Source organism: Amphimedon queenslandica, unplaced genomic scaffold (genome assembly GCF_000090795.2).
Source record: "Amphimedon queenslandica unplaced genomic scaffold, v1.1 AMPQUscaffold_13315, whole genome shotgun sequence".
Taxonomy (NCBI): Eukaryota; Metazoa; Porifera; class Demospongiae; order Haplosclerida; family Niphatidae; genus Amphimedon; species Amphimedon queenslandica.
Genome location: NW_003546449.1, coordinates 97,592 through 120,207, shown reverse-complemented (window position 1 = coordinate 120,207; position 22,616 = coordinate 97,592). Strand labels below are relative to the sequence as shown.

The following is a 22,616-nucleotide window of genomic DNA, read 5'->3' as shown; positions in this document are numbered from 1 at the left end:
AATGTCTACATTCCCTGACGTACATGCTTTGTGTAGTGGTCTGTATTTGGATTTGTCTTCAGCTTCAGTACTACTACATTGCGGATGATCAGTTAAAATTTTAACAATTTCAAAATGACCCTTTTCACATGCATAATGTAATGGTGTATAACCATTCTTTACTTTAGCATTAACATCACAGTGTTTGTCAATCACTAGGTGATGTACAATGTCTATATTTCCTGATACACATGCTTTGTGTAATGGCCGGTGTTTAGAATTGTCTTCAGCTTCAATGTCACATTGCGGATGATTAGTCAGAATTTTTACGATTTCGAAATGACCACTTCTACATGCATGATGTAATGGTGTACAGCCATCTTTCCCTTTCACATTAACATTGCAGTGTTTGTCATTCACAAGTTGACGAACTAGCCCAATATCATTAGATTTAGACTTACAAGCAAAAATGAGTGATCCAATATCCTCGACCTTTGTTCTATTATACTCTATAAGAATACATAGTATAGTATATTAGGCTACATGGTATAAATATTGGTTGATGCCATATGAGAAGAAATTGCCAATATAAAATTTGATTAATTACATGTGGCTGCAAAATAGTATCTTTAACAAAATGGGCAAATTTCTTGTCTTTTTCACAGATAAGTGTTAAATTTTAATGTACATGTACATGTATATCATAAGATAAGGTCATCATCATAATGTACATCATAAATAAAATACATCATAAATACCACCATAAATACCAAATTGCTTGGCAACTGAACTTTCTACTTGATAGTGAGTTATATTCACTTAGATGTTCATATCATAAGTGACTATAAAAAGGAAGCTAGTTACTCTCTTATCTTTTTTTCCTTTAGTATAAATAACAGTATTAGGAGCAAAAAATCTCAGCCTGGCTTTGCACTCAAAATTAATTACATAATCAATTGTAGTAAAGGGGTTGATGAATGGTCAGCTATCTTTTTAAAATGTGGCCACACTCTTTCGTATTAATTGTTTAGTACAACAATATTAAATAGAAGAAATATAAGTGAAAAGTCATAAAACCACATCTAATCCCATGTACACACATAGTGACACATACACATAACAATGTCCACCGTACACTAAGCAATATAGGAAAAGATTAAGGCAACAAGATTAGGCCATTTACATATATATGTAGTTGACATAGGTTAAGGCTATTTTCAATGAATATTGTTATAATCGTTTAAAATATCCACCCACAACATTCCACACATTACAGATTGGAGCATATTAACAACTACAGAAAGAGCTAGCTCCACATAAATGATATGATGCTGTATGACCTTATGTTATAGTTTTGCCTCAGTAGAGCTATATGCAATGATCAGAGAAATTGCAAGCAAGGTGGTGTCATCGTCTTTGATCTGGCTTTAATTGTGGGTATACAGTTTATATATCACATAATTATTCATTGAGAATAGCCTTTGGGATCTCCCCTTATGAACTAAATGAACTTATTATCTAAAAACATACTTCTTGTAGGGCCAGGATTGAGTTCAACGTCACCAGATAACAGAATGAGAGAACATAAAAACAATCTGAACAGAGCACCAAGAATTAAGGAGGACCCAAGCACTAACAACAAGCCAGCACGATCTAAATGTCTTTCACTGGATCCTCCTACTTTAGTAGAAACGCTCGTCTTACAGCAGTTCCAGCCACCAATAACAGCTCTCCATTGACCAATATCTATCATGATGTACGATTCTTGCTAATTTCTAGCTAATTCTGAGTGTTAAGTTAGAGAAAACAAAAAACCGAGAAATGATGGAATCTGGCGCCAATTCGGCAATTCCGTCCAATAAGATCACAGATTATTATGATAAGATCATCATGACATCATCAGGGAACGCCTTCGCGCTTCTATTAATCATCATTCATCAGAGTTAATTAAATAATCTCATTAATCTGAGCTTGAGTAAAATTCAATTCTTTACACTTCACTAAAGTTAGTATGACCAGTTTTAGTGGCATGTTCTTGAGCATCTGATGATCCTTTGAGCAATTCATTACAAACTAAGCATCTTAATGAGAAATTAGATAAATCAGTAAACTGTCTAGCCTGAAAAATTAATAAATCGATTAATAAAACAACAAAAATAAATACTTGATTGCAGTCTCTTGCAATAGCTAGAGCACTTTCTGTGATTGATTCGTTTGACTGTGAGAATAGTCTTTGAAGTATTGTACCATTAGGAGATAAGAGAACCAGTGGATCATAATGTATGCCATCATAAATGAGGAAACCTTTTGAAGAATAACCTTTACCTATTCATGGAGGAAGATGGAGGGCAAAAGAAGTAAAAAGAGAAAGAAACTAAGATAGCAAAATTATGAAAATAATTAAATAAATACCAAATCTGTCCAAGCGTAGAGTTTGAATGTCAACGACAACAAGTTCGATTTCATAAAAATTGCTAAAGATAAGCAACTCAATGCCACCTAAATAATAGAATCACACTTAATTTTAAGATTTAAAAAAAATTAAAATGCATGATCATTTTAATGCTTTTTTTTTCCTAAAAATGAGCTCCTAAAATTTAATAAAATTTATGTTAATGATAAAAAATTAGTCTTTTTCATGCAATTGTTTGTGGCAGTTAGTTATCCTAAAAGTTAGTTAGTTTAGTTAGTTAGTTAGTTTTTAGTTCATCTCACCTCCCCATGATACATCCTTCAGTATCCATTGAACATATTCATCTCTAGGTCTCCCTAGCATTGCATCAGTGTATTTGTGTGGCTGTGATGCAATGACTGATGATACAATCTCACGGAGTTCATAGCTTGGTGTATTGCCATTGACAAGTATACTAAAATTTATAATAAAGAAGTTGTTGATTTAGGTACAGTACTATTTCATCAGTGTAATCACAAACATTTTCTGCAAACTTTAAAAACTATAAAATCCACAATACTTGTTTATTTGAAGATGATTATAACTTGAAAAATATTTGTCGGAGTCAGCTCAAACTTTCTACATAGTATAAGGACATTAATATGTATCAGAAAATGGAATAAAAATTTGGGGTGATTTCGGAGCCATTTTTTGAAAAAAACCATGGGCTATAGCCTTGGGTATTTTTCAGATTTTTGACAATTTCTTAAAATGGCCGTAACTTGAAAAATTGAAGTCGGAATGAGCTCAAACTTTCTACACAGCATAAGTACATTAATATGTATCAAAAAATATAATAAAAATTGGGGGTGATTTTGGAGCCATTTTTTTCGAAAAAACCATGAGCTATTTTTCAAAAATTGGTCTATTTTTTAAAATGTTCATAACTCGAAAAATATTTGTCGGAATCAGCTCAAACTTTCTACACAGCATAAGGACATCAATATGTATCAGAAAATGTAATAAAAATTTGGGATGATTTTGGAGCCATTTTTTGGAAAAAACCATGGGCTATTATAGCCTTGGGTATTTTTAGAAAATTGGCCTATTTTTAAAAATGCTCATAACTCAAAAAATATTTGTCAGAATTGGCTCAAACTTTCTACATAGCATAAGGACATCAATATGCATCAGAAAATGTAATAAAAACTTGGGGTGATTTCGGAGCTGTTTTTTTGAAAAAAAAAAACATTATACTAGTACTTAAAGAAGTATTGAACTATGTGGACTAACTTTACACTTGCAAAAAGACAGGAATTATCTGCCGGGACAACTCTAATTACAAGAAAAAAAATTGAAAAAAATCATCATAATCTTATTAATTTTCGATGTTATTATTTACTTTCGTTTTAGTTCTCCTATTGCTATAGATACTGATGATGATGATGAAGATGATTGTGGACCTGATGGTGTGTCATTACTAATAACTTTACTTTCTCCAGTAATTAATACATCTTTATCTGCTTCTAACTGAGCAACCTAGAAATATAAAAATAATGCACAAGCTAAATTAAAAATATATTACTACAACTAATCAATAAATGTAAGTTATTATTATTACTGGTTGTCGTTGTTTTTTTGGTCGGTGTCCTCTTGGTTGCTGAAGCTCTTGCAGAGTGACAGTGTCTCCATCCTTGATGCCAATGTCAGCCATTGTTAACTTGCTGTCATATGACTCGATCTCTTTTGGAGGATAACTGTGCAATACTGCAGAATTAAAACAAACGATTATCATAAATAATGAGAGAAGTCTAGCATGTTATACCGTATAGCTGGTAATTTTGGAGGCGAAAACTTTGGTTTTTTGATAATGATAGCCATTCGCCAAAATAAAATTGAACCATGCAAATTTGCAAAATTAAAACTCTCCAATTGTCAAAAATTTGCAAAAAATTACCCCTCCAAAATTACCAGCTATACTGTATTTAGATGATTATTATTAATTTATTATGCTTTTTTTATCAGTTTTACTTTTTTGTTGCTCAGGTGGTACATCTGTTTTATCTTTAATGGCAGCCTGCAGGTCCTTCAGTGTAGTGGAGGACTTTATATTGGACAAAATGAAACGTCCAGTCTTACATTGCAACCTCACTACCTTAAATAAATCATCAAACATGCAAAAATTTAAAACTAAACTCACCATTTTCAAACAATGAATATTTAATTAGATCAATTAATTAATTAAGCTTTATACTAGGGACTTATAACTCAGGATACTCCTCCCGTAAAACCATCGAAAGTTGAAACTCGACATTGGTTAGATCGAAGCAAATAAAGGAAGAAATAGAGAAACAAGCTGCTGATGGCTCTGTTAAGGTTTCCTTTAAGACTGAACAAGGTCAGTGGAAGCTATGAGCAGTAGCTGTGCTCTCCTATCATGTTTTTAAATGTTCTTTGTCCGGGGCCTTGTGTACGATGATAAGCTGCCGGTGTGGTGGGGGTGTGTGTGCCCTGTTTGTGGGATTTTATCATCTCCTCTCCTATCACTAGGTACTTACTAGTCCAGCCATTAGTACAAGTATCAGAAGTGTATCTTCTCTCAAGGTAACAGCATAATGACCTTTGTTTGATCAAAATCATTCAAAGACACAATAATAATGTTAACACACATTAGCATTGTGTTTTATGACCCTGTTCATGTATTGGCCTCTGTTCTATGCATGATTTCTTTTATTAAAGGCCTTTTCACACTGGCACAAATAGCGCACATTGATGCGCATTAATCGTGTTCACACTAGAGTGGTTTTCAATTGATGCGCATCACTCTCACTTCACCTCATGAGGTGGATTGATGTGAAGTGATGCGCTTCGATCAATGTAAACCAATGGCAACAAGAACACAAAATGATACATGATCCAGCTGCTAGTGTGAACACGATCAGCATTATTTCAGCTGTATCAACAAAGCGCATCAAAAGCGCTTTGAAAATTGTGCCAGTGTGAAAAGGCCTTAAATGTGTTCTTCATAGCACTTTGATTTTAACCCTCGATACCCACCACCCTATTACCTCTCTTTTCCTCTCTCAGTATGATGGTATTAAAGTTTCACTCACTGATAACCCAAAAGTCATTCCTCCTCACGATAAGCTCATATTTGGACAAGTCTTTACTGATCACATGTTAACCATTAATTGGAGTCACGATGACGGATGGAACACACCTCATATAGTACCCTATGATCACCTGTCCATCTCACCAGCTGCTGCTTGCTTCCATTATGCTGTTGAAGTAAGTAGAATATTGTATTATTATGGGGTCACTTGTAAGTAGCATTAAACATTCATGCTGAAGGTACTTGCATGATTTGATGCAAGGTTTGTTTACTAGTAATAATCATGGAGATATCTTAATAGATTAATTTAATCAACCTTGTTGTATACTGTATTTAATTAATAATGATTAACGTTGTTACTTCCATTAAAAATATTGGGTTTTAATGTGTTTTTTCTTCTGTCTGTACGTACATGTAGTGTTTTGAAGGTATGAAGGCCTATCGTGGAGTAGATGATAAGATTAGACTGTTCCGTCCGATGGAGAATATGAAGAGACTCAATAATTCTGCTAGAGCTGCCAGCCTACCGGTATGCATAATAATAAATATACACATTATATGCTGTTAGTATCATTATTACTTGTTGTTGTGGTTGTTGTATATCCATGTTATGTCTCCTAACATGCTTGAAGAGTCAATCAATGCATTCTTGATGTCCATGAATGTTGTTATAATAAATATTGCATCAGCCATTCATTGCATAATCAGTTTATGTTGTACATGCAGCACACACCCACACTATTGATAGTTATGTAATGTGTTAAATAATAGTCCAAATATTATGAGTATTGCAAAAATACAAGCTTTCTTTAGTTTCTCCTACACTTTAGCTGTTTTCATGTAGATTTCTCTCCTTGCTAAATACCTTATACTATAGTTTATACTTTTGTTACTTTTGCTAAAATTGTTAGGATTACACAGCACCAAATATGGGCAGCTTATTTCACACTCTGTTATTATTGTATTAGGAGTTTGATGGTGAGGAGTTTGTCAAGTGTCTAAAGGAATTGGTTAGAATTGATCAGAAATGGATACCGGCACATTCCACCAAATGTTCGCTGTACATTAGACCAACTTTCATTGCAACTGAAGTAAGAAGATACAGTGTACATGTACATATAATTGAGATTATTATTCTCTCCTACTCTCTTTCTTAGCCTATTATTGGTGTTCAGAAGTGTCGCAATGCTCTGCTGTATTGTATTAATTGTCCAGTAGGTCCGTACTTCCCCAAGGGGACGTTCAATCCTGTTAAGTTATATGCTGATCCAGCTTTTGTAAGAGCATGGCATGGAGGAGTGGGCGAATCTAAAATGGGAGGGTAAGAAATAAGAACACACTTTAAATATCATTATAACATAACAATACATGTACATGTACATGCAGTTAATACTGATGATTTATTTCTTATTTCCCTTTCCCTTTATCCAGTAATTATGGTCCTACAATAAGAGTCCAGACATTAGCAGAGTCAGAGAAGAACTGTGACCAGGTACTGTGGCTCTATGGGGAAGACAGACAGGTTTGTAAAACCAGTTTCACATGATACCACAAAAAACTGACCTTTCCCTTCAAAAGTTGACAGAGGTTGGTACTATGAATATATTTATGCATTGGATCAATGAAGATGGAGGTCAGTCGATGAATGAGGCTTATTTGTACTTCTATATTGTTTATTATTAATAGATCCTGAGATAGCCACACCTCCTTTGAATGGTATCATATTACCTGGAGTGACAAGGGATTCTTTACTTGCACTGGGAAAGACATGGGTAAGAGAGGGAAGGATGCACATAGTATCAAGAGAAGGGGATTATGTAATTGCTTTGTTGTAGGGTACACATAAAATATCAGAGAGGAAGATTACAATGGATGACATAAAGATTGCTCTAGCAGAAGGAAGAGTAAGAGCAAATACAGTTTATTGACACACACTCTTCCTCTTTTGTTAGATTAAAGAGATGTTTGGTGCAGGTACTGCTTGTGTGGTTTGTCCTATTAGTGATATATTATACCTCAATGAAGTAAGTCATTATTATTATTATTACAACATTATTTTTTTCTCTTAAACCACTGCTTCTTTCAGTCATTGCATATACCAACTATGGAAAATGGTCCTGAAGTAGCTAAAAGATTTTACAAAGAACTAACAGACATTCAAGTAATGTATTAGGCATACACTGATCATTCTATTCCATAATGTATTGCATATCTTCTTTTTTAGTATGGAGTTGTAGAGCATGACTGGACTGTTGTAGTTGACTGATTCAGGCCATACACTATTTATATTTGGAGAACATTATATATTATATTATTGTGATGTATTTACAAGCTCCAGCGTTTTATTTATTATTAATTATTATTACTGTCATTTTCCTTTTTGATTTTCATCATTTTTGTAGTCAAAACCATTGTTTTAAAAATTAAAATATACAGCAAATCAGCAATTAATGCTGCCAGCAGCATTAATTATAATATATATATGTATAAAAATAGCATATCAAGTAGCCGACAAATAATAGCAGTTAATTAATTGCACAGGCAAAATAATCAATAGTTCAGCATTTTAAATAACAGCAAAAAGTGTTAAGTAAGTAGTATTAAGCAAAGTCATTACAAAATAATGAAGCAAATTAAGGAACAAACTGGTAATACACATCAATTTCCTTTGCTAGCGTTTCATACTTTTGCCTTATTCCTGCTTTCTTCTCATCTGGAGCCTTTCCTGCCATTACTTCACCAAGGGTTGGGTATATCAATTGTGCCAAGGCGCGTCTTGGCTCAAAATCACCAGCATTTTTCTTTTCAACATTCCATTTCATGAGTATGTCCCCAATGGGATCTTCTTCTGTTGAGATTTCCACCCCAAAAACTTGTGCTATATCAGATATATTATCAGTAGCTGGTGATATGGTTCTTATTCTTTCTGCAATCTCAGAAAGTTCATCAATTTTCACCTCTATAACATATTTATTAAATAAAAAGAATTTCTGTATAACATCATTGCTTACCTCCAGTTGCTTTAAATTTATCCGGTATTTCATTCTATAATATTGACAAAAAACTTAGGTGATTGTGATAATTACAATTGCACATACCGCAAGTAATGCTTCTGTCCAGGCTTTTAATAACTTGTCAAATCTGGGATCTTTCCGGCACTTTTTACACATGATCTTTGGAAGACGATGATACGAAGCAGAAGGTAGAGACTCAACTTTCGTAACGGGACTTTTAGAGCAAAATTGAACAAATTTGTACTTCACAGGTATGCGACTTTCCTTGGCTATTTTTTCGGTAGCTTGAATGATAAATGCACAAACTTCTTCATTTGGCTTATCAACTTTCAGCTTAATTGCTGGTACATGAGATGAGATGGTAATAATCGTGTCTGTAGATAAATTTTTGATGATTGTCTGGTTCATACTCTTGCAAGGAACCAGTACAGGCTCAGGCAAAGTGTCCAGCAGCTGCTTAGCAAAAGACACCTGCTTGAAAAAATGAGGTGTATTGATATTAGTCAGGAGATGCACTGAGAATGGATCTGGCTCATCAATCAAAGGACCAGTGCAGCACAGAGGAATGTAGTAGTAATTGCCTTTGCGATCAAGAAGAACATTAGGAGGCATTTCTAGGAAACGAGTTGTAACAGGTGTTGCTAAATTAAGGCAAACAAGAGCATCCATGAAAATGGGCCAGTCATCTTTGAAACTTTTTCGACAAGCTTTTTCTGGAACAATTCCGTACTCCATTGTTGGGTAATCCTGACATGCGGCACCATTTTGTTGAGCAAAAAACTTGTCAAGTGACTCTAAGAAAGTAACAGGCTTAACAATGACATGCTGGTAATCAGGATCAACAAGACTAAGATCAATTATGCTTCCAAATGATGTGAAAAATTTGCAGAAATCATCAACTGAGCATTCATCCATACCACATTCTTTTGCCATTTCCATCAATTCATCTTTTGAGACAAACATTTTTTTAAAACGATAAAACAGGCTACGAAGGAAAAGCCAAGAAAGAGGTATCTCATCAAAGGGTATTTCATCTTTAAGAATCAGCTGGAACTTATCATGAAGACGTTTGTGATCTTGCTCTAAATTGATACCTTCTATCCTGTCCTCTAGAAGCTCTGAGACACCAATGTGATTAGCTATTGGCTGAACTTTTTCCTTTAACATACTAACTTTGTCACGGGCTTCACCTGGACCTGTTTTTTTATGATTGGCAAACATGGTGCATACTCTTTTTCTTTGTTTGTGATTATCTCTAGTACTCCAGCATGAGCGAAGCAAGTAATGAAGGCGAGGTCGCTGCTTCAAAAAAATAGCACCGTCACGTCCAGTTTTTGGTATTTCAAAATTCTCATCCAGCCTTCCAAGATCATTTTCAAGGTCAACAAAGAGCCACAGGTACGAATTAAAGAGATAACCTTCCAGTGCTGATAAGAGATGATGTACAGTGTTGCTGGAGGCCAAATCCCAAATATTGACAAGAGCAATACCTTCAGGAACAAATTGCAGAAAGCTGTGCTCAGCACTTTTCGGAATCGAATTTTGTGATTGCAGGAAGCTGTACATGTAACGAAAGTGATCATCCAACTCAAAATTATCAAAGGACTTTACAGGTATAGGGCTGGTATCAATAAGAGGTACTCTTTCTTTAGCTTCCATACTTTGAAAAAGTGAAAGAACTCCAAATGCAAAGCTTGACTCTTGTGCTGCTTCTGTGACTTTATAATCATTGCCATGTGCAGATGAAACTGCTATCAAATCATAAGCAGCAATACCCACATGCTCTTCTGGGCGATTAATCTTTTTGCTAATTGGATCAAGGGAACTTTCTACAACATAATCTAGGAATCGTGTGACAGCTGTGGTTTTCCCACTTTTAGGCAGGCCATTGAATGAAAGTAATGCTGGCTGCACCTTTATCTTATTGTTTGGGTTTTTGAGCTTTGCTATGAGATCTTTTGTAGTTGACATTTTACCTGTAGTAATAAATAATAATTATATGCAACAATACATCAAATGTATACCTTCATGTTGAACAACAGGACCAACTGGACAATCAAATTGTTGTATTCCCAAAGGACACAAAATTTGATTTGGCAAAGGTGCAGAATCTGGTGGTGATTTTGTGTCTTTGCTGTCTTGAGCTAAAATAAGAATATATTTAGATTAATTTGTGAATTAAAAAGTCTACAATTTTATAATCTTAGTGCTAAACCTAGCCATAATATTATGTAGAGAATGCAATATAGCTAAGCAAGCATCTTTACTCATGCATGTTACATTCAAAGAATATCAACTTACTGCTATTTTTAATATTTGAATCATCCCCATCATCATGATCAGTCAAAGGCAAATTTAATGCTCCTAAAATAAAGTAATAAAAATTATGTTACTGCATGCATGCATATAGGTAAATTATACCTTCATTTTTGCAGAGCTTCAAATGTGGAGTAACTTCATTGCTCACAAGAAACTTTACAAAATCTGATTCTTCAAGAATAGACAATACAAAGGAGAAATTATGGGGCGGGTACATGGTGTATGTGATAGTGACGGATCCGTCATCACCAGCTTGTATATTAGCAATGTGAGAGGGCAGACGTGGATGAAGGGATGTTATCCAATCTTGCAAACTGGGATATGACTTTGGTTGCTTCAACTCAAACTTCAAAGTAGGAAAACCAAAAATTCCTCCAGGTACAAGACCAGGATTATTACGAAAAACAGAGGCAATGTGTGGCAAAGAAACTTCACTAAAAACATTACAGTATATCTTTTCATAATCAGAAAAATAAGCAGCACAATCATCACCAGCAAGCTCTTTCAAGTGCTGAAAGTTGAGGTAGCTTAAAAAATTGAGATCAATCAAGAACCGGACAAAATCTTCAACTTTTTCTATTTTATCAAGATCACTTCTGTGCACCTTTAGAAACTCTTCATTGCAGCCAAAGTTGTTGTGAAGTGTCTTTCGAAAGCGACGTTTAGCATCATCCACACGAATTAATTCCATGATAGGTGGCAAGACATGTCGATCGAACATTTCCTTTAAATAATAAAACTTCTTGGTCCAGTCTTGCTCATTTTCAGCTGGTTTTTCAATCTGTGAGCGACATCCTGTATACATGGGAAAATATAAAACAAATTGTATCACTGATTTACTGCAGCATACTTTCAAGAGATTTTTCAATGTTTTTAGGTGGGTCAACACTCTTTTCTGCTAAAGGAAAAAGATATATGTATATATATTTTAAAAATAAATTGCATACAATATACTACATAGTCATAGCATAGTGCATTCAGCAGTTGCAGGCTCAGATTCTGCAGCACAAATTAATAATCAATGGAAAATATAGATCTGGGAAAGGGGCTAAGTGCATTAATATAGTGTGATACCGACCTTTCCATGTTTTTTCGTATTTCTCTGCAATATCAAGATCTTTTATAATTTTCAAAGCCTCTATAACATCTCTTCGAGTGGCTTCAGGTTTTTCATGCAACCAAGCTTGAAACATAGCACATAATTTGTCTTCAGTAGAGTGCTTGTCATGATCAATTACGTCCAGCAAACGGTCATCCAGCTTTAGCTGAACTCCCAACAGATTCCACTTCACGCCCACTGTAATATAGCGAGCCAATTCATCGAGTGTTGGCCTTCCATCGAGCGGAGACATTCTCCCTCCTTCCTCCATTGTCACCACTGATGCAAAAGTTATCGGCGCTATTTTTATAAAAAATAAGCAGCGCAGGTGACGTCACGTAATTTTAGCACTATATGCAGCATTTTATACTACATCAAATTTCAAAAAAGTATTCAAAACCCTCATTCCAATAAAACAATTGACTGTTTCATCTAAAAAATATCACAACATAATATAATCATCAATATACTGCAGTAAAAATGGAAGGAGAACAATGGAACCAAGGAAATAGAGAACTTTTTCCAGGAAGATCATTTCTTCTGCCATCTCTGAGGCTCAAATCATGTACACACCAAGAGCTAAAAAAAACAACAATGCCTATACTGGTAAATAAGAAATGTCTATTAAACTGTAAATAAACTTTTTGTAATAAAAACTAAGTTTAAAGCTGACGGCTCAAAATAATTAAGAGTCGAATTTCAATCACAAAGTTATGGCATCAACATGCAACAAATTTAGGCACTATCAAGCTATACAATGCTAGAAGCTGAAGTACAAGCACTAAAAAAATCACAGTCACAATAAATATAATTCAAGCTAATGTGTATATGGTATATAGAAGTCTGGCAAGTTGATACTGTCGTACGACAGTTCCTATTAAAATCATAGCAAATAAATAAAATATTTTAATTGTTCTCTTATAATGGCAAAACTGCACAGTAAGTAAACTTGTGTGTGGTATAACAATATCAATTCCAAGAATAATTTTTTTAAAAATCATAACAACATGAATAACATAATGTATTGTTCACCTAACAATGGGCAAACCTGCATTATGCAAACTAATAAAGCCATAATCAAAATTTAACAACATCTAGAGCTACACTCATATCTGACTTATTCCTTAATGTAAAATATGTGCCATTGCACATAAACTTGGATGTAGTTCACATTAACCTTACCAAAATTAAAGTTGGCACATTCTTCATAATCCTGATCTACTTATTTCAGCCTTTATAGAGAGGTCCTACATAATAAGAGAAACTGTAAATTAATAAAACAAAGAAGAAACACTATAATACATGTCCATCAAAATTTCATTCTCTCTCCTACCTATAACATCTTGCAAGTTTCTTTCTATTAAACTTCTTGATCTACATTTCTTCTCATTATGCATATGAACACTTACTACTAGTCTGGCTCAAAACTTGATGGTAGTTATACCACTTAGTCGCTGTTGCCTTGTCTACAAGTGTCCAATGGAGCTATCCTTCTACATATCTTGTCCCTTCCTTCCTTTGGGACTATCTTAAGTTAATACAAATGTGCATCAAAAATTTTTATTGAACAAGTAAAGAAAAGCTTGTGAATGAGACACATACTTATTACTTAAAACTTGCTGCAATAAGCAACTAAAATAACACATTAATAATAGTCCATGAATAACACTAACTAGTACAATAATTCAGTTTAATGAAGAGAAGAAATGACTTGTGGGGTAGCTATATTACTACCTATACAATGTAGCTCCTATACATAAAATAAATACAATAGAGACTAAGGACTAATATACATGTACTGCTACAAGAGAGCCTTACTGTACTATCATAACACACACACACACACACACACAAGAACTCACATGGTCGCCTGTAAGGATGATAGCTATGAGAGGCAGCTCCATCCTGACTCCTATACCCTCCTCTTCCTCCTCCTCTTGAGTACCCAGGATACCCTCCTCCTCCTCCTCTTCCACGATAGATCCCTGGTCCACCATAATAACTATACCCTCCGTAAGCTACAGAGCGATAAGGAGGTCTATAAGGTGAGGGTTCCTCCCAACGGTATCCTCCTCTATCATAATACTCATCGTATGAGTCTCCTTCATAATCATCATATTGTCCACCATATTGATCATGGTCAGTTGATTGTTGGTATGATGGTGGCATATACTGCAGATCACGTGATGAAGAACCATGGGTATTTCTTTTCGGTCTCGTTGGGTTCTGTCTCATAGACTCTATACTGACGGCTTTCTTGGTTTCAACATCTCTGTCCCTGATTCTCAGGATGCCTTGATTGCAAAGTCTTTCAGCACTTTCATAGTCTGTAAAAGTGATGAATCCAAATCCACGCGGTTTATTCCTTTCCGGGTCAATAATGAGGGAGACTTCTTCAATTTCCCCAATATGCTTTGCAGCTTCCATCAGCTCCTCTTTAGTAGTGTCTAGATGAAGACCACCCAAAAATACCTGAAGGAATTATAATTTAAAAATTTTTTTTAATTTTCTTAATTACTTTTTTAGATTTAGAGGATGGGTCGGTCTCTTTTGGGGTCTCTTCACGAGGTACTGCTTTCTTTGTCTCAACGAGTCTCTCATCAATGTAGTGAGGACCAGCTGCCAGACACTTTTCAACACTCTCACGACTATTGTACGTTACAAAACCAAACCTAGGAAAAAGATAAATAATCAGGGCTTTGCTTGCAAATTTGAAATTTTAACGAGGAACTAATGGCGCTTGGTTGGATATTAAACATTGAAATGCTATTTTTTGGAATTAAGGTCAACTTAAGAAATTGCTGCATATTCTGTTTAACCCAATGATTGATGTACCCTCTTGAGCGTCGAGTCTGAGGATCTGTCACCACAGCTGCATCAATGATCATTCCCCATTGGCCATAATATCTCTCTAGTTTGTCTTTAGTGGCACTCGTGGTCAACCCACCAATAAACATCTTACATCCTTGCCTTTCCTGTTCATAAACTAGGAATAAAAGGATTGGAGGTAGTAAAAGAGAACAAAACCTTCTCTCTCTGAAACTCCAGCTTATCCATTTCTGTGACATGTGTAAGAGGTTGAGTTACCACACCTTCTAATTCACAAAAGGAGGGGAGTCTATATTTTATCATGCATTACTTTCTTTGTGCATTTTTATCATAAACAAAATTTTAAAAGATAAATTATATTATTGTCCCACTAATGCTCGTTCAATTTCTCCTTCTGGCTAGTACATAAAGATGTCAAACAAATTGTAAATCCTCCATAAATATAGTGAAGGTGAATGATCCATTTCTAGAGTCTTGTACTCCAATCATTAATATCTAAAAATCATCAAAATTAATAACAATAAAGTATATGGCTCAGATTAAACTAACCAGCATATAACAATGAAGTAGATGAACCAGCAAGTATTCCTCTTTCATTTCAAGTCATAACTTATAACAAAGACTAATAATCAGCGAGCCTGCCTTGTCCTAAAAGAAAAAAAAAGCATCAATGAAAAGTAAAGGAAATTTCTGACCTACTGAAGTCCTACACACTAACAGACCTATAGCATGTAACCTCACTAGGCTCACTATCACTATCTACACACAACCTTGTGTTACCTTATCCTACCTATCACTGTGTTCTTGTATATGATCCTATTCATCTTCTTCCTATAATCTGTCCCTATTATACTCAATATTGAAAATCTGCTTGTTTCTCTTCTACCACTTCCTATAACTGTATAGTCACTACAGAGCCTCTGCTACCTCATTCTAGATCATTCCTATACATACTACTTTATCTTGGAGTGCTTCTCCTACTAAAAAATTCATCTCTCCTCATTTTGTAACAATAGAATCTAATTAACTGTCAAATTTTCATTGAATAAGTAAAGAAAAAGCTTGTGAATTAGGAAAATACTTAAACATAACTGGTTGCTGCAATAAGCAACTAAAATAACATTAATAATAGTCCATGAATAACACTAACTAGTACAATAATTCAGTTTAATGAAGAGAAGGAATGACTTGTGGGGTAGCTATATTACTACCTATACAATGTAGCTCCTATACATAAAATAAATACAATAGAGACTAAGGACTAATATACATGTACTGCTACAAGAGAGCCTTACTGTACTATCATAACACACTCACACACAAGAACTCACATGGTCGCCTGTAAGGATGATAGCTATGAGAGGCAGCTCCACCCTGACTCCTATACCCTCCTCCTCCTCCTCCTCCTACTCTGCCAGACTGTGAACTCATTTCTCCTCCTCTTGGGTACCCAGGATACCCTCCTCCTCCTCCTGCACGATAGCCCCCAGGTCCACCATTATAACTATAGCCTCCATAAGCAACAGGACCAGGTCCTCCTCCTCCATATCCTCCACTCCCTGAATTATAAGGAGGTCTATAAGAAGAAGGACCACCACCTCCTCCTCCTCCCCCTCCAACCCCACGGTATCCTCCTCCATTATTATAATACTCATCACGATAAGGTTGGGGTGGGTAGTCATTGTATTGTCCACCATACTGGGACTGACTGTGGTGGTAAGAGGGTTGTTGGTAGGCTTGTGGTGGTGGTGGTATGTAGCTATGATCGCGTGACGAAGACCCGCGGGATCGATGGGATCTATCAGGCATCTCGCTTCTTCTTGGAGGTGGTCTTGAAGGAGCCTGCCTCTTCATTGAGTCAAGGCTGATGGCCTTCTTGGCTTCAACATCTCTTTCGCTGATTCTAATGTAGCGTTGGCTGCAGAGCTTGTTGGCACTTTCGCAGTCCATGAATGTGACGAATCCAAATCCACGAGGCTTGTTTGTGTCCTTGTCAGCAATCAAGAAGACTTCGTCGATTTCCCCAAAATGTCTCACGGATTCCATAATCTCTCGCTCGGTGGTTTCAAGAGAAAGACCACCCAAAAACACCTAAAGATGATAATTTGGTAATAATGAGCACATTCTGTGTGTTCTATTAGAAATAAAGAATCAAAAACCATCTGTCATAGGCAAATATCTCTAGATCTAATGCCATTAAACTTTCAGATGATAGCTACTAGATATTTGTTAAATTTTTAATAATGATGGCTACCTTCTTTGATTTAGAGGACGGCTCGGGTTCTTGACGAGTCTCTTCACGAGGTACTGCCCTCTTTGTCTCTACTATTCTTTCGTCAATCTCATGAGGGCCCTCTGCCAGGCACCTCTCAACACTCTCAGGGCTAGTGTAGGTTATGAAACCAAACCTAGAATATAAAATGATATCGTAAACATACAAGTACACGCATTACGGATAGATACAAACGCTGACAGCATAAACTTTATCATTAATGATATGGCATAATACTAATCAAAATTGGATTTTTTACAAATTTTTTTAGTTGGTCCGAAATCAGTTAGGCCAAAGACCATGTACTAATAGTCCATGGTTTTTTCCGAAAAATGGCTCCAAAATCACCCCAAATTTTTATTGCATTTCCTGATACATATTGATGTCCTTATGCTGTGTAGAAAGTTTGAGCTGATTCCGACTTCAATTTTTCAAGTTACGGCCATTTTAAGAAAACTCCAAGATTCTGAAAAATACCCAAGGCTATAGCCCATGGTTTTTTTCAATAAATGGCTCCGAAATCACCCCAAATTTTTATTACATTTTCTGATACATATTGATGTACTTATGCTGTGTAGAAAGTTTGAGTCAATTCCGACTTAAATTTCCTGAGTTATGACCAATTTTTAAAAAGTCCAAATTTTAGAAAAATACCCTGTACTATAGCCCATGGTTTTTTTCTAAAAAATGGCTCCAAAATCACACCCAATTTTTATCACATTTTATGATACATATTGATGTCCTTATGCTGTGTAGAAAGTTTGAGCTGATTCCGACAAATAATTTTTGAGTTATGAGGATTACATGTGTGCTTACGCTGTTCAAAAATTTTGAGCTACAATCATGTAAAATTATGATAAGGTACATGTAGGAAAAGATGCATTTTGTAAGCATAAAAAATTAATGTGCACAAACAAATTTAAGCAACGAACCCTCTAGGGCGATTTGTCTGAGGATCCTTCATGACCACAGAATCAATGACCTCCCCCCAGCGACAGTAGTAATCCTCGAGCATTTCTTTAGTTGTACGTAAAGTTAACCCACCAATAAACATCTTACATCCTTGCCTTTCCTATTCATAAAGGAATAAAAGGACTGAATGTAGTAAAAGGGAACAAACCTTCTCTTTCTGAAGTTCCATCTCCCGAGCCATCTTCGACAACGTGACTTTGGTTTTTGGTTTTTACTTTTTTAATTGAGCGTACATTGTAATATTGAAACTGACCAAAAACCACGCCCATCAACTACCACGCCTCAAAAGGATTAAAATGGCTCTAGGCTACTCTGTTCACGCTTTTGGACGCTTGTTTTCTCGCATGTATACAAGCGGAGCCTCCAGTGATGTAAGTAAACTGCTTGCAATAGTATCCCTGTATTGCATTCTCCACTAAAGAATCGGCTACACAAAGTGTGAGATGCAAAAATAACAAAAATTTAGCATACTCCAAGGTGTTAATGTATGAAAAGTACTGTATACACAAGAAATCTCTCCCTTTTAGTTGGTTGGTTTCATTGGATTGGGTAACATGGGCTTACCAATGGCACGTAACCTAATGGCAAAGGGTCACAGGCTAGTGGTGTATGATACTGTTAAGACTCAGGTTGATGCTGCAGTGTCTGATGGAGCAATAGCTGCTACTGGACCTAGTGAGGTTGCAAAACAAGCAACAACCATATGCACCATGCTTCCAGCAAGGTACTCAATTCATTATAGCAAGTAATTGTGTGAAAGATACACTTCTGCCTTTATATTAAAAACAATGTTGATTTCAATGGATTGTTTGAATTGCCAAATAGTAAAAATGCTAACCCTTGTATTGCCAAATAGAAAAAATGCTAACCATTGTATTTAAGCATGATTTTATACTTTTCACAATGTACATGTACATATGCTCTTCTGCAGTGTTTTGACTGCACCGACACATCTTTGTCTCTTTTCATCTCATTATAGTCAGCATGTACGTGATGTATACACAAGCCCTGGTGGTATATTCTCTGCCGTTCAATCAGGGAGTCTACTCATTGACTGCAGCACCATTGACAGGGACTCCGCCATTGAAATGAGTGAACTTGCTAAAGAGAACAACACACAATATATAGATGCACCAGTATCAGGAGGTAATTAATGATTGGCACTATAGAACATAAATACTGTTGGCATTCATTCAGATTAGTGTATGGTATCATAATAGTCGTTTTTTAAATAGATCAACCCACAATCTTGTATGGTTTTACTACTAAAGGTTCATCATTAACACATTTTTTTAATTTTTAGGTGTTGGAGCAGCTACTAATGGACTCTTGACGTTTATGTTAGGCGGCCCTGATGATTGCTATGAAAGAGCTAAGCCGCTGTTAGAGAAGATGGGTAAGAATGTTTTCCATTGCGGGGAGAATGGAGCAGGACAGGCTACAAAGATATGCAACAACATGTTGCTAGCCATTGAAATGATAGGGACCTCTGAAGTATTGCTCATGGCACAAAAGTAAAAAAATATTAATAATGTTTATATTAACTTAGAACAGGGTATTTCTGGCAGCTAAGTAAATTTATTTTGGTTTTTTGTTATTATTTTTACAAAAGTACATGTAATTTTAGTCTTTGATATGTTGATTGGGAGTAAGAGAAGTTTTAGCAGCTAACAAAAATGAAAGCAAAGTACCTTTCGATCATTACCTCCTAAATGCTGGAAATACTTTACCCAGTCCTACTTTAATATTTTAATTTTACCATATACTCTATTTTCTTTTTTTCCCAGTCTTGGCCTAGATCCTAAGCTGTGTTCTAAAGTCATCAACGCCAGTAGTGGGCGGAGCTGGTCCTGCGACACATACAACCCTTGCCCTGGAGTCATGGAAAATGTACCTTCCTCTCGTAACTACGAGGGAGGTTTTGGAACCGGACTGATGAGGAAGGATCTTACTCTAGCTCAAGCAGCTGCTGTTGGTAGCAAGTCTGTTACTCCATTGGGAGCAATGGCCCTGCACATTTATAACCTTATGTGTCAGCATGGATTCGAGAAGAAGGATTTCTCTTCCGTTTACAAATTTTTAGAGCAGGAAAATTAAAAACAATGTCTTCTATTTAATAGCTATAGTTTTATTGCAAACTCTAGGAATTATTATTTTAATTTTTGCAGCAGAAAAAAAGAATCTTCATTTTAGTTTTGCAGTAGAAAAAAGGAATTATTATGACAGTATTATTAATTATTGTGGGCGTGGTTTGTGTTTTGGTGCAGCAATCATGGAGAGTGATTTCCTTGAAAGTATAGTAAACCAGTTGATAGACGAGGAGGCCCTTGGGGTCTGTTTCGAGCTACACAGAGCCATCAAACTAGGCTATTACGACCTCTTACACCCCGACAAAAAGTAAGGGACGCCTTTATATAAATAAAGTCGTGACACTTTTTGTTTTTCCCCTTCTTTACATGCACAGCTCCTTGGAGAGGCACGGTAAGTTGTACACGTTTAACGTATGTGCGCTAAACCTTTGTCCTTTTTTTTAGAAGTTATAGATGAGCCTGGACTGGATGTGTTTGGTAATAATGTACAATCATTTAGGAAGCCAGTGGAATGTGTTTGTCCATCCTGCCAGAGAACACTAGGTGAGAAACCACATCCCTCCATCTCTTAGTACATGACCATGCTACCATCCCATCCTCCTAGCCACTAATTTAACAGTTGTGATTAGGGCTCTTTTAAGATAACTGAGCATGACTTATTTTTAAAAATTTGTCCATTTCATTTACTCTACTATACCGAGGGATAATAATTTAAAATCCACTTAGAAGGACAGCTGGAGAGTTAAAATACATCTTTAATTATTAGAAATCTTCTTTAAAATTATTAATCCTGAATAGCTAGTAAGAGTCATTATTGGTTTTGTTTGGTTGTTATGTTGTTAACTAACTAGTTTCACTTTCACTTTAATACAAATGGGTTCCATGAAAGAGAGAGAGGAGAGAGAATAACTGTCAGACATTGCAAAATTTACTCCAAAACATGCTAATTCTCTCCTTTGTAGGTGCTTCAAAATTTGCTCCTCATTTGGAGAAGTGTTTAGGGATGGGCCGTACCAGCTCAAGACTAGCACATAAGAAGACTCCAGTCTCAGTTGAGAGTGAAGAAGAACACTCGGAGGATAATGAAGATGACTGGACTTATCCTGAAAAGAAATGTAAGTTGTTTAGCTATTAATATAACAAGGTTGTTGCTTCAGTAAAGCACTTTCAACTACAGCATTCTCCAGTATATACATGTATAAAGTGAAAGTTTTTATTGTTATATGCCATGTACAGTAATGTCATTTTTGTGTTACATGTTTCTTTAGCAAAAAAGATGAAAAGAGAGAAGCCTTTATTTCCATCTCTTCCTTCAAACGGTCGAAGTAAAGTATCTGTGAAAACGGCTAGTGGGAGAGGTAATCTCATAGACCCAATGTTCCTTTATGTTTTAACTCATTCAAGATGGTGGTTATCAAAGCAATGGAAGTGTCAGCAGTCATAACAATCCTCCAATAGAAACTGCATCAAAGGTCAGAGAGATGTTTATGATTATGTATCACACGTTGTCCTTTCATTACAGCAACACACGATTGCTTCATTTAGCATTCTATTACCTGGTAAGTGAGGATGATAATAGCCTACTGATTGTTGATAACCATGTATAATAATAATAGACCAAAAGCAGTATTTGTTGCAGCAAATGTGTGGAGTAGTATCAGAGAGAACAGGAAGGCTATGTACAAGGTATGGGTACAATCCTCTCAATATCAAAATGGATCCTTTTTATATAGAACTGTCAAGTGTCCTCAACATTCAGAAGAAGACAGGAGAGAAATTAGGCGCATACTTTTAGGTAAAGTTGATACATATGATCCATGTAGTTACTCCATTTCCTCTTCCTTCATTTATTTGTGCTCATTGGACAGATTCACCACAAACTGTTGAGGTCAGTGGTGGAATCCATCACTCACTGGAGCAGTCAAACTCATCACCTTCAATAAACTATGTGGAAGACTCACCAATAAAAGATAAATTCATGAGGTAAGTAAAGACACAAAATCATGTCTTTGTTAGAGTGCTTGTGTTTCAAAGGATTATGCTTTTATTTTATTTTTTTGTTTAATTATATTTTTAGTGATGAGTTGCATCATAGACCACAGCAACACACACGAAGCAAGAAAAAAGATGGAGGGAGCAAGAAGCATAGAAGAACTCACCAGGCACAATACTAATCCTCCTTTCCTCCCTCTCTCTATACCTCTATACCTCTCGTGTATGATAGTATGATAAGTGTAGTTCTGCTGACTGTCTACAGGGCCAGTCAGGGTAATATTATACGACTGGATGTGTAATAAAATATGTATGATATAGTAATTATCAAGGTGTTATTATGATCTAAGTGTTTCTCATGATCAAAGTACATGTGTGAATGGGTTGTCTGATATTGTAGAAATAGTGCAAAATGCCATGCTATAGCCACTAATAAGGTGCCTGTGTCATTATCTTATTCTTCTTTGGGGATTCTCAATCTTCACTTTCCAAGAATAACAATACTTGCTTTTGGTGACTTTGTGTGCTATAAATTTCACACACTTT

General features: G+C 35.7%; 8 protein-coding genes across 11 annotated transcripts; 3 read left to right on the top strand and 5 right to left on the bottom strand.

Moving 5' to 3' along the window:
* Positions 1-5: 5 nt before the first annotated feature.
* Positions 6-1,878, bottom strand: LOC109583260 (ankyrin repeat domain-containing protein 49-like). Its single transcript, XM_019998511.1, has 3 exons — positions 1,510-1,878; positions 153-488; positions 6-73 (listed from the first exon to the last, which is right to left on the bottom strand). The coding sequence occupies exons 1-3, from the start codon at positions 1,730-1,732 to the stop codon at positions 6-8; spliced, it is 627 nt and encodes a 208-aa protein (XP_019854070.1). The 5' UTR covers positions 1,733-1,878.
* Positions 1,879-1,916: 38 nt separating this feature from the next.
* Positions 1,917-4,589, bottom strand: LOC100640547 (ubiquitin thioesterase OTU1-like). Of its 2 annotated transcripts, XM_019998526.1 has the most exons (8): positions 4,403-4,589; positions 3,993-4,138; positions 3,774-3,910; positions 3,665-3,706; positions 2,695-2,846; positions 2,392-2,478; positions 2,144-2,304; positions 1,917-2,098 (listed from the first exon to the last, which is right to left on the bottom strand). In XM_019998526.1, the coding sequence occupies exons 1-8, from the start codon at positions 4,572-4,574 to the stop codon at positions 1,970-1,972; spliced, it is 1,026 nt and encodes a 341-aa protein (XP_019854085.1). In that variant the 5' UTR covers positions 4,575-4,589; the 3' UTR covers positions 1,917-1,969. The 2 variants fall into 2 exon arrangements, with proteins under 2 accessions (XP_019854085.1, XP_019854086.1); XM_019998527.1 differs by lacking the exon at positions 2,392-2,478.
* Positions 4,590-4,655: 66 nt separating this feature from the next.
* On the top strand, positions 4,656-8,066 carry LOC100641810 (branched-chain-amino-acid aminotransferase, cytosolic-like). Its single transcript, XM_003387804.3, has 13 exons — positions 4,656-4,769; positions 4,922-4,975; positions 5,459-5,659; positions 5,902-6,012; positions 6,452-6,574; positions 6,641-6,804; positions 6,915-7,005; positions 7,062-7,116; positions 7,170-7,255; positions 7,319-7,387; positions 7,436-7,507; positions 7,570-7,644; positions 7,708-8,066. The coding sequence occupies exons 1-13, from the start codon at positions 4,734-4,736 to the stop codon at positions 7,747-7,749; spliced, it is 1,179 nt and encodes a 392-aa protein (XP_003387852.1). The 5' UTR covers positions 4,656-4,733; the 3' UTR covers positions 7,750-8,066.
* On the bottom strand, positions 7,806-13,665 carry LOC109583264 (uncharacterized). Of its 2 annotated transcripts, XM_019998522.1 has the most exons (10): positions 13,249-13,665; positions 13,098-13,162; positions 11,895-12,494; positions 11,667-11,714; positions 10,919-11,611; positions 10,799-10,861; positions 10,522-10,641; positions 8,582-10,473; positions 8,495-8,528; positions 7,806-8,442 (listed from the first exon to the last, which is right to left on the bottom strand). In XM_019998522.1, exons 3-10 carry the CDS (start codon positions 12,184-12,186, stop codon positions 8,117-8,119), a joined length of 3,468 nt encoding a protein of 1,155 aa, XP_019854081.1. In that variant the 5' UTR covers positions 12,187-12,494; positions 13,098-13,162; positions 13,249-13,665; the 3' UTR covers positions 7,806-8,116. The 2 variants fall into 2 exon arrangements, with proteins under 2 accessions (XP_019854081.1, XP_019854082.1); XM_019998523.1 differs by lacking the exons at positions 13,098-13,162; positions 13,249-13,665 and having other exon boundaries at positions 11,667-11,711; positions 11,895-13,090.
* LOC100640419 (heterogeneous nuclear ribonucleoprotein A2 homolog 2-like) lies at positions 12,280-15,067 on the bottom strand. The gene is made up of 5 exons (XM_011406724.1): positions 15,055-15,067; positions 14,751-14,901; positions 14,434-14,587; positions 13,778-14,387; positions 12,280-12,347 (listed from the first exon to the last, which is right to left on the bottom strand). The coding sequence occupies exons 1-5, from the start codon at positions 15,065-15,067 to the stop codon at positions 12,280-12,282; spliced, it is 996 nt and encodes a 331-aa protein (XP_011405026.1).
* Positions 15,051-18,220, bottom strand: LOC105313364 (heterogeneous nuclear ribonucleoprotein A0). Of its 2 annotated transcripts, XR_002185437.1 has the most exons (6): positions 18,137-18,220; positions 17,949-18,088; positions 16,999-17,152; positions 16,076-16,835; positions 15,294-15,392; positions 15,051-15,239 (listed from the first exon to the last, which is right to left on the bottom strand). XR_002185437.1 is itself a non-coding variant. In XM_019998524.1 (5 exons), coding segments are annotated over exons 1-5 (1,089 nt in total). In that variant the 5' UTR covers positions 18,170-18,220; the 3' UTR covers positions 15,760-15,969. The 2 variants fall into 2 exon arrangements, 1 of the variants encoding a protein (XP_019854083.1); XM_019998524.1 differs by lacking the exons at positions 15,051-15,239; positions 15,294-15,392 and adding an exon at positions 15,760-15,971.
* Positions 18,221-18,237: 17 nt separating this feature from the next.
* On the top strand, positions 18,238-20,202 carry LOC100640292 (3-hydroxyisobutyrate dehydrogenase, mitochondrial-like). The gene is made up of 5 exons (XM_003387792.3): positions 18,238-18,359; positions 18,516-18,712; positions 18,968-19,134; positions 19,292-19,502; positions 19,776-20,202. The coding sequence occupies exons 1-5, from the start codon at positions 18,285-18,287 to the stop codon at positions 20,083-20,085; spliced, it is 960 nt and encodes a 319-aa protein (XP_003387840.1). The 5' UTR covers positions 18,238-18,284; the 3' UTR covers positions 20,086-20,202.
* Positions 20,203-20,240: 38 nt separating this feature from the next.
* Positions 20,241-22,440, top strand: LOC100633052 (ataxin-7-like protein 3). The gene is made up of 11 exons (XM_003387820.3): positions 20,241-20,385; positions 20,453-20,469; positions 20,523-20,621; positions 21,041-21,193; positions 21,347-21,436; positions 21,483-21,550; positions 21,601-21,637; positions 21,695-21,764; positions 21,812-21,873; positions 21,947-22,061; positions 22,156-22,440. The coding sequence occupies exons 1-11, from the start codon at positions 20,261-20,263 to the stop codon at positions 22,250-22,252; spliced, it is 933 nt and encodes a 310-aa protein (XP_003387868.1). The 5' UTR covers positions 20,241-20,260; the 3' UTR covers positions 22,253-22,440.
* Positions 22,441-22,616: the final 176 nt, after the last annotated feature.